This window comes from Aquarana catesbeiana, linkage group LG03 (genome assembly GCF_042186555.1).
Source record: "Aquarana catesbeiana isolate 2022-GZ linkage group LG03, ASM4218655v1, whole genome shotgun sequence".
Lineage (NCBI taxonomy): Eukaryota > Metazoa > Chordata > Amphibia > Anura > Ranidae > Aquarana > Aquarana catesbeiana.
In genome coordinates, this window is record NC_133326.1 from 364,896,580 (window position 1) to 364,907,752 (window position 11,173).

General features: G+C 43.0%; 1 protein-coding gene across 1 annotated transcript in view; it reads right to left on the reverse strand.

Annotated features, from left to right (window-relative positions):
- The window catches only part of RBM27 (RNA binding motif protein 27), a 219,080-nt gene that overhangs the window by 8,082 nt on the left and 199,825 nt on the right, over positions 1-11,173 (reverse strand). The window contains exons 19-20 of the mRNA XM_073620625.1: positions 5,410-5,496; positions 414-524 (exon numbers count right to left, since the gene is read on the reverse strand). Of these exons, the coding sequence (XP_073476726.1) occupies positions 414-524; positions 5,410-5,496 (198 nt within the window). The remainder of the gene's footprint in view (positions 1-413; positions 525-5,409; positions 5,497-11,173) is intronic.

Consider the following 11,173-nt stretch of genomic DNA (forward strand, 5'->3'; position numbering starts at 1 on the left):
TTGGCCAGTTCAGCAAGGACAAGCCGGATTTTAAGCAGCGTGTGGCCGTCCCCACTCGACAGAAGTCGATTGTTTGCTTGACTTCTGTTGAAAGAGCATATTGGAAATGTTTCCTCAATCAGCAGCTGCAGCCAATCAACTGCTGCTCATTGTATTTGGACAGTGGTGGGAGCTGCTCTCAGAATACAATATCCTGGTAGGGGAGGATTCCTCTCATCCGCCTTGTTTGTGTGGATGGAGGAATCGGTTAGCTTTTGCTTTGTTCAGCCTGCTGGCTTTAAAAAAAAAAAAAAAAAAAAAAAAAAAAAGGGAAGGTGTATGGTCAGGGTCAGCTTAAGTAAAAAAAAAATCACCTACAAGAATGAAAAAAAAAACAGGAGTATAACAGACATTGTAACGGGGGAATACTATACCTCTTCCTTGGACTCTTCCTCCTCCGCTTCAGTGGATATGGAAGGAGTCTTTGGTTTGTGCCAGCAAACTGTTAATTTTCGACCTTTAAATTTTGAACCTTGGTTAGCAGCCTGAAAAAAATATATTTACAAAAAATACAGCTCAGAATAAATCTTAGAACCTTTCACCAGTGTAGAAAGAAACTCAGCACAAGATAAATAAGCCTCGTTAAACTTCAAGTATTCTTGCTATAAAATAAACACTAAATATTTTCATTGTCCAAATAGTAGTAGTAGAAGATGATTTGAACTCACAGAGGTCCATTTATAAATGCCCTCAACCAAGATTTTCACAACTCACAAAAATAGGTGAACCGTTTGTGAAACTAAATCTTAGGTGGAAAAATTGATAAATTTTGGGTAAAAGTTCCATGAATTTTGAAAGAAGACACTGATAAACATACACTACTGTGTAAATTTACTGTGTTGACTGTGAGGACAGATATTCTCTGGGGAAAGGTCCTAGCCTACAGGAGGTTGTACACCAAGAAAGTTACCCCTCCTTGTCGGATATGGCCCTGAACTAGGCATTCTTCAAGTGTTATCCAATAGGGGTAAGATCTGCATTCCCATTAAAAACTCAAAAACGAAAAGGAACTTAAAGGAAATGAAAAAAAAATGTATTTTTATACTTACCGTAAAATCCTTTTCCTGGAGTCCACTGAAGTACTCTATCTTTGGGTTATACTGCCACCTACATCAGTAGTAAACTATGCCAAAAAAAAAAAAAACCCTGTAGGCCAGCCCAGGATAACCCCTCCTACTACCAGCATGCCTCACTTTTGTAGCAAAGTAGTACATAGCATTACCATAAACAGAGGGTGAGACCTGTATCCCCTCAATAGAGACTTCATAAAAAGGATTTTACTGTGAGTACAAAAATCCTTTTCTTTCTTGTCCATTAAGAGTAACAAGGGCAGTCCAACAGAGGGATGTACAACAGCAAACAATAGCTAAAAGGCACAATAAAAAAAAAAAAAATGCCAAAAAAACTGAGGTTGGCCTGCAGATCAAAGAGCAATCTAAAGAACCTTTCCACCCAATGCTGGCCAAAACATCTACCTGGTAGAAACTTGTGTGAACAGAAGACCACGTGACGTGACAGCCTAGCAAATCTGGGAAACAGTTGCTTAATGCCGAAAAGCCCATTATTATTACAGATTCAGTGGAGCGTGCCTTGAGAGGAAGGGGTGGAACCAGATTCTTGAGAGCATACATTTAAATGATGGTCTGGCTGTGCCACCTAGAGATGGTTGAACGAGAAGATGGCACACACTTACAGGGACCAACCCGTATGACAAAAAGATAATCAGTCTTTCTGAAAGAACCAGTGTCTGAGAGAAAGTCTTTCAAAGGCAAATCACATCCAGACAATAGGGGGCATTTCCTTCTGGGGAACTAGAGAGAGAGAGGGACAGAAGAACAAAGTCCTGGTTGAGGTGAAATACAGAAACAACCTAACACAAGGAGGAAGTCCTGAGCCTTAACACCACCTTGGCCCTATGCAACCCAGAAAAGGATCCTCACAGGATAAGACTTCCAGGTAAAACATTTGCATCACAAAGGCGATTGTAAAAAACAAACAAAAAACTTTGTGGAGAGAAAAGGAAAGGAAAGGGTTTAATGGGTTCAACGGTGGTTTATGATGCACAGAGAGAACCACATTTGAGTCCCACAAAGTCACAGAGGATTCTATGGGTGGTGTTTAAATGGGAGAGCCAAAGGGAGTTGTACGAAGGTCCTAATCTGAATGAAAAGGCAACGGACCTCTGAAGCAGAATAGAAAAGCAAAAACCTGACCCTTAATAGTGTTGAGAACCAAATGCTAGTCAAAACCCAGGCTCCAGGAAGGAGAGGATCCGTCCCATTGAGAAAATCTTTGGGTGGAAGCCCCAAGACTCGCACCAAGTGAAGTATGTCTTCCGCGTCCCATGACAGACCTTGGGAGAAGAGGACTTCCTAGCTTTTAGCATTGTAGAGATCACAGACTCAGATGCCCTGTCCCTCCAAAACTGGGCTTCAAGGGCCATTCCATTAACCCTTTAGCTGCAAGGCCCTGTGCTCCACTTTTAAACTCAGGTGGCCAAACCATTTTAGCAATGGATTGAATAAATATTTGTATATTTTAAATTGCGCTTTTTTTGTGAAACGCAGTGCAGTGCTGTACTGAACAAACCACATAGCCACAGGTCCTAATTTGACAGGCGGTTGGGATGCACGGCCCTGAACCCAGAGTGTGTGCATTTGGGGTTGCTCACCTGTACACCTGTCAAATTAGGAACTGTTGCTGTGTTTGTATAGCCACCTCTTCCCTATAGAGGAACATGCGCTGCCTGCAAACAACTCTGGGCAGCTCTAGCTGTATAAACAAACCACTGATTCATGCTATACTGGCCAGAACACCCTTGTGAATGAAACCATATTTATTTTTTACAATGTCTTTTTAAATTAAATTTTTTAAAATTTTTCTTAAACAGTTTTGTGGGGGAGCTTTGGTTAAATATCAGGGATCGAAACCGAGAAAAAGATTGAGGACACCGATCCCCTTCTATGCACTGAATGAACGAACAGGAAGCCCTCTGAACAGAGATTTGGAGCTGCATATGCAGGGTAATCTGGGATTTCAGGAAGGGTGGGGGAAGATGTCAGAAGATTGTGGAATGGTGAGGCGACAGGTAAGCAGCAGTGATGGAAGGGGGTCACATTTTAGATAAATAGCTGTGATTAGCTTATCAACTGCTGATAGCAGATATTCTTTTATTCAGCAGAGTCTGGTAAACAGTTTTACAATAAGTTCCTGATCACTGAAGTGACCATTAACTTATTGCAGAAGAGGGAATGCAAGCAATGTACAGCATACTGATCTAGGTAGAGCCTCAAACTGGCATTATAGGGGCCAACGGGGTAGGAATCGCTTGGGAAAGTGTACTATTATTAGCAAGGTGCGCTGACGTGCCATTAAGAATGATGGTTACCCCAGTGTAAGTGGATTCTGAAAAGTACCACATCCTGAACCCAATGCCTGAAGGTTACTTCCAAGCGATCGTTACAATGTCCAGTCAGGTCCAGACATGGTACACCAAAGGCCAAAATGAGGCTAGCTGTGCCGGATAGCTGCAATCAAAGAAACAAAGTACCAGCAGCGATGTAGAAAATAATTTTGACGGAAGAGAAAAATAAATCTCAAAAAACAGGACAGCTGACGAAAAGATGTTCATACTTCTAGCAAACTAGCAAGAAACCCAAGGCACGCTGGTAGTAGGAGTGTTCAGTCCTCCTGTAAGAGGAGGTATAATGCGAAGGTTAAAAAGACTTCCTGTGTCTATCAATGGATGAAGGAAAAGCCCTTTTAGCATTCAGCAGCAGTCACAAAAATTGGTGGTGAAATCGCAAAAGACACAGGCTCATCATACACCAGCCCAACCAAAAAAAATACAAAATTGTACTTGCTGTAAAATCCTTCTCCCAAAGAACTCATTTAACCACTTAAGGACCAGCCTCATTTTGGAATTTAGGTGTTTACATGTTTAAAACTGTTTTTTGCTAGAAAATTACTTAGAACCCCCAAACATTATATATTGTTTTTTTTTCTAACACCCTAGAGAATAAAATGGCGGTCGTTGCAATACTTTTTTTCACACCGTATTTGCGCAGCGGTCTTACAAGCGCGCTTTTTTTTGGGAAAAAGTTCAATTTTTTGAATAAAAGAAAATAAGACAACAGTAAAGTTAGCCAAATTTTTTTTAATACTGTGAAAGATAATTTTACGCTGAGTAAATTGATACCCAACATGTCACGCTTCAAAATTGCGCTCGCTCGTGGAATGGCGTCAAACTTTTACCCTCAAAAATCTCCATAGGCGACGTTTAAAAAAATTCTACAGGTTGCATGCTTTGCGTTACAGAGAAGGTCTAGGGCTAGAATTATTGCTCTCGCTCTAACGATCGCGGCGATACCTCACATGTGTGGTTTGACCACCGTTTTCATATGCGGGCGCTACTCACGTATGCGTTCGCTTCTGCGCGTGATCTCGTCAGGACAGGGAGTTTAAATTTTTTTTTTTTTCTTATTTATTTTACATGATTTTATTTTTACACTGTTTAAAAAAAAACTATTGTGTCACTTTTATTCCTATTACAAGGGATGTAAACATCCCTTGTAATAGAAAAAAGCATGACAGGACCTCTTAAATATGAGATCTGGGGTCAAAAAGTAATTAAAAAAAAAAAAATTACATTGAAAAAAAAAAGTGCCTTTAAGACGTATGGGCGGAAGTGACGTTTTAACGTCGCTTCCGCCCTGCACTGTCATGGAGACGAGTGGGCGCCATCTTCCCCTCACTCGTCTCCATGCACAGCTAGGCAACAGACGCGATCGCCTCTGCTGCTGCCGACGGCTCCGGTAAGCGGCGGAGGGCATCGGATCACGGCGGGAAGGGGCCCTCTACCGCCACCGATAAAAGTGATCTCGTGGTGAATCCGCCGCAGAGACCACTTTTATCTTGTAGCCGACCGCCGGCCCAAAACGGGAATACCGGGGTATGGCAGCTAGCTGCTGCCATAACAACGATATCCGTCCCCAAAAAAGGGACATACATCGGCGTGCGTCGATCGGCAAGTGGTTAAGTAGTTATTTATTACAGGTACTTCTATAGCGTTGTCAATGTATGCAGCGCTTTACATATATATTACACATTCACATCAGTCCCTGCCTTCAAGGAGCTTACACTCTAAGGTAACTAGTTGTAAAGCCTAAAAACTTTTACCTTAATGCATTCCCTATAATAAAAGGTAAGCAGCAAGCTCCACGAATATAGAATATGTAAAGTGTATACATGTTTTTTGCCATGGAATGTGTAAGCAAGTAGTTTGTGGACTACAAAGTCATTTTTGTTTAATTGGACAGTCTAACACTAACAAAGGATGTATTTTAAGAATATTGCATATGCATTTCTTACATTTTCAGCCTCTTGCCTTGTCCTGAATGTTAAAATGACAGATGGTGGGAATTCCTCTTCTTTCAAGTCATCAACTTCACCAAATTTCTATAATTTAAAATTACCAAAAAAAAAAGTTTACAGTAAGACAATAACATACAATTAAGTAAAAAAATACACCACAAAATGATTCACATATATAGCAGAGCCTTAGTTCTTGGTGCAAAGATATCAGCATGGGCCTAGCAGGGTTTGGTCCTGGTATTTTAGGAGCTCAATAATGTATGCATGACCCTATCAGGGTCAAAGAGGAAGTAAAGTTTTCTTGCTTAATTGTACCTACCTATAATAAGGCTTACCTGTAGGTACTGTAAATATCTCCAAAGCTTGCACCGTTTAGGAGATATTTACTGTACAGTATACGCTGCTGATGAAGCCATCGGCACATGCACTCTGAAGGAACTGTTTTTTCAGGGCCCTGTGCCGTGACCAGCTGCTCCCGCACACATGCACAGGAGTGAATTTATTGGGACTCAAGCCAATCACAGTGCCGGAGACCGCGAACATGAAAGAAGACACAGGGGAAGATGTCAGCTGTCTCAGCAATGTGCGGGCGCTGCTGCAGGGCTTCGTTACAAGGTTAGCATTCCATACATTTTTTTAGTTTTTTTTTTTTATTTCTCGGGTTTACAACCGCTTTAATTTTGTATGTGTGATTAGTTTAATTTCTATCAGTATTCTCCACACAGAAGCTTGACCAACGGGTTCATTGTACACAGAATGTACTGTTGATTTGATTATATGCACTTATTTTTTGGGTACCCTAGATGGGAAAGTTTTCCTGTGGAGATATTTTCCCCCATTACTGCTTCAGCTCCAGAAGATTTGGCTGCTCAGTGACCAGGCCATTTTTGCGATTCGGCACTGTGTCGCATTAACTGACAATTGCACAACGCTGTAACCAAACAAAATTGACGTCCTTTTTTTCCCCACAAATAGAGCTTTCTTTTAGTGGTATTTGATCGCCTCTGCGGTTTTTATTTTTTGCGCTATAAACAAAAGAAAAGCGTCAATTTTGAAAAAAAACATGATATCTTACTTTTTGCTATAATAACTATCCCACAATTTTTATTAAAAAAAACCCCATTTTTTTCCTCAGTTTAGGCCGATATGTTTTCTACATTTCTTTGGTAAAAAAAAAAAAAAAATGCAATGAGCGTATATTGGTTGGTTTGCGCAAAAGTTATAGCGTCTACAAAAATAGGATTTTTATAACAGCTTACCTGTAAAATCCTTTTCTTGGAGTACATCATGGGACACAGAGCCTTAAGTAATTACTTAATGGGTTATAGGCCACCTTCAGGTGATGGACACTGGTATACCCAATCCAGGAAGTTCACTCCCTCTAAAACCCCTCCTCCTTCCAGGAGAACATCAGTTTTTGTAGCAAAGCAATATACTTAAATCCCAAAAAAGAGGGGAGGGAACTCTGTGCCCCATGATGTACTCCAAGAAAATGATTTTACAGGTAAGCTGTTATAAAAATCCTATTTTCTTTATCGTACATCATGGGACACAGAGCCTTAAGTAATTACTTAATGGGATGTCCCATAGCAATGCTACTTGAGGGGAGGGAGACACAACCAGGAGGGTACCCCCAGACTTGAGGATCTATACTGCTGCCTGCAGCACACTGCGCCCGAAGGCAATATCCTCATACCTCCTTACTTCCACCTGATAAAATGTTGTGAATGTATGCACTGAAGACCAAGTTGCGGCCTTACAGATCTAAGCCATGGAGGCCTGATGACGCATTGCCCAAGAAGCACTGACCGCTGGAAGAGTGCGCCTTAACTTGAAAAAGGGGAATCTTACCCCTTAAATTATAAGTTTGAATTATAACTTGCCGAATCCACTTGTGGCAGTGGATTTTAACGCTGCCTGTCCTTTCTTGGGACCCTCTGGCAGAATCAATAAAACATCAGTCTTACGAATCTGCCTTTAAATACATTTTCACTGCTCTCACCACATCAAGACAATGTAGTGAATTGTCTTCCCTGGAACATGGTTTTGGAAAAAACAATGGCAGGACAATATCTTGGTTCAGGTAAAACCTGAAACCGCTTTTGGCAAAAAGTCTGGACGAGGGCGTAACACCGCTCTGTCATAAAAAATCAAATATGGCTCTTTACAAGAAAGAGCAGCCAATTCCAAAATCCTCCTTGCTGAGGATATAGCAACCAAAAATACCAACTTCCTTGTCAGAAGGACTAGGGGAATATGTTGTATCGGTTCAAATGGCTGTTTTTGTAACACAAAAAACCAAGTTCAAGTCCCAAGGGTTCAAGGGAGGTTTGACTGGAGGATTAAGCCGCATCACCCCTTGCATAAAACCCCGGACTAAAGAATGTGTAGCAAGCGGTCTTTGAAATAAGACCGATAAAGCTGAGACTTGGCCATCTCTACCCCCAATTGTAGAAAGGCAAGAATTCTGCCTATGATAGATCTCTGAGGGTGCCAACCCTTGGATTCACACCAGGAAACAAAAGCCCTCCAGACCCTATAATATATAGTTCTGGAAGCTGGCTTCCTTGCATTAATCAGGATAGAGATAACTGACCCAGAAAGCCCACGTTTCTTCAGCATGTGGGTTTCAATAGCCAAGCCATTAAATTTAGAGACCGTAAGGTAGGATGGAATATCGGTCCCTGTGAGAGCAGATCTGGCTGTAGTGGGAGGGACCATGGGCCCTCCACTGCCATCTTTACGATTTCTGCATACCATGACCTTCTGAGCCATGCTGGTGCCACCAGAATTACCAGCTTTCTTTCCAGCTTGATCCCACAAAGAAGAAGTCGAGGCAACAACTGAATAGGGGGGAATACACAGATCAGTAAGAATTGACCCCATGGGGTCACCAATGCATCAGTTCCGCATGCGAGTGGATCCCTTGTTCTGGCCACAAAGTTGACTAACTTCACGTTGAATCTGGAGGCTAGAAGATCTACGTCCGGAGTCCCCCATCTTTGGCAGACAGCCCGAAAAATGTCGGGGTGAAGAGACCATTCAGCTGGGAATAACTGCTGGCGACTCAAGTAGTCTGCTTGCCAATTCTCTACTCCTGGAATGAAGACTGACGGTAGGCACAGAACATTCCTTTCTGCCCAAGTTAGAATATGGTTCACCTATCTCTGCACTGACAGACTCTTGGTGCACCCTTGGTGGTTGATATAGGCCACAGCTGTGGCATTGGCGGATTGGATCCTGACAGGACAATCCCGTAACCTGAAAGTCCAGGCCTTTAGAGCCAGGCGCACTGCCCGAATCTCTGGGATATTGATGGGCAAGGTTCTTTCGGCACTTGACCACTGTCCCTGGACAGTTGTCTTTTCTAATACTGCTCCCCAGCCTGAAAGGCTGACATCTGTCGTTAGCACTTTCCAGATAACTGGTCTGAAGGATTTTCCTTTCAGCAGATTCTGAGTTAGTAACAACCGAGGCTTTGGGATACCCTTGCTGCATTGGCAAGTCTAAAGCTTGAATCGTTTTGTTCCAAGCATAGGGAACCGTTTTGCATGAAGCCACCATGGTTCCTAGCAAACTCATACAAAGGCGAATGGAGAGATCGCCTTTTGACCTGACCAAATGCACCAGCTCTCTTATGGAGTTGATCTTTGCCTGAGGCAAGAACACCTTTTCCTGGGCTGTGTCTATGATCAGACCCAAGTACTCCAGCCTTTTTAGCGGTATTAAGGAAGATTTCTCTAGGTTGAGAATACAACCCAAACTTTCCTAACTCGAACCGCAGAAACTTTTGGTGAGCGGGAAATACAGGAACATGCAGATATGCATCCCTGATGTCGATGCCAGAAGTTCTCCTCCTAGAAGGATAGAAACTACTGACCTGATTATCTCCATGCGAAAGGAGCGGATCTTCAGGAACGGATCTAGAATGGGTCTGACATCTCCATTTGGTTTTGGTACCATAAAAAGATTTGAATAAAACCCCAAACCTTGCTCTTTTGTGGGGATCTGTATGATCACCCCTTGAGATATCAATCGGTCTAGTGCCTGAAACAGAGATTGTCTTTTCTCTGGATCTTTGGGAACGCTTTACCACAGGAAACGAGACAGTAGAAAGTCCCGAAATTCCAGCTTGTACCCCAGCGTTACCACGGAGATGACCCGTCCCATCTGTCCTGAATTTCCTCTTGCCAGACTTCTGAAAACTGCAGAAGTCTTCCCTCCACCTTGGTGAGGGGGGTTGCCTCTTCATGATGAGGCTTTAGGATTCTGCTTTGCAGGTTTCCGATACCCAGGACTTCTTTTGAGCCTGGGTCTGACCCTGAGGGTTTCCTCTAGAGTCTGACGGCGGAGGCCGTCGCCACTGCCTAGAGGCGGAAGCCCCTGGCGCAGGGGAAAGAGCCCGTTTGAATGAAGGGCGTTTATACTTTCTTTTGACTGGCAAAAGAGTACTTTTCCCACTAGAAATTGTTAGAAGATATTTGTCCAAATCTTCCCCAAATAGCTGTTCCCCATGAAAAGGGAACCCAGTTAGAAGGTTTTTACTTCACTTGACCAATTTTTTAACCACAGGATTCTACGCATATGTACAAGCATAAGCGTAAGGTGGGATGCCTGGTGAACAGAATCTTTAATGGCATCTATGGCAAAGCATAATGCTTTTGGTAGTTCAGCCAATTCCCGGGCTTGTTGTGCAGCAACCTCTTTAAAGGCCTGTCTAAATTGGTCCTTTAGGGATTGACAGACGCCTATTGCAGCGACTGCAGGCCGAGTAATGGCACCTGCCAAGGAAAAAGTAGATTTTAACGGGGATTCCAACTTTTTATTTGTTGGATCCTTAAGGATCTGTGCATTGTCTACTGGACAAGTCAGGCTTTTATCCACATTGGAAATCGCAGCGTCAACTGCTGGTACTTTCCATTTCTTGGTTGAATTTCTCCTCCATGTGATAGAGAACTGAAAATCTCTTAAGAGGGAGAAAATGCTTATACAGGTGATTCCATTCAGCAAAAATAAGCTGTTCTAATAATGCATGGACAGGAAACGCATGCAAAGGCTGAGAAGGTTTTAAGGAACCCAAGGAAGAAACCGAGCTTTCAGGAGACTCCGTTAGGGGAAGCAAGTAAGTGGAATGAACCATCTCCGTAAGAGATTGTATCAGCAATTTCTCAGATTGTGCGGCTGAAAAAGGTTCATCTATCGTTGTTTCCTCCGCAGAGGAATCATCGTTTTGTTTTTCCTCCTGATCGCCTAGGGTAACACCTCACCCTGTGCCCACTGTTCCCCTTGCAAAGGTTGTGAAGTGGGGGAGGGGGATCTAGCACGCTTCTTATCCATTTGAATGGAGGATGCAATTAAAGCCACTAATCTTCCTTCCAGACCCTGCAGGGTGGAGGAAAGGACATCTTCAGTCACGTATACAGGGGCTGAGATGTGAGAAGCAGTTGCACCATCAATTTGTTCCAATGGCTCACCCTGGCTTGCCATAATTGGTAATTCAGGCGAGGATGACTTTTATGGCAGGCATAGTCCTAAGCACAAAAATAGAGGCACTATACACAATTGCACTTAATCGACTTTGCACAGTGCTGCTCTTAGGCCCCGCCCCCTCCGATTCATTTTTAAAATGTTCCCTCGCACGGCAGCTTTGGGGGGGGGGGGGGGGGGGCGATTTAGAGCCCTGTCAGTGGCAGACAAAGAAAAAAACAACAGTAGTAGCAGTAAACACCGGGACCTCCGCACACCCTGTGGGGGTGGGGGG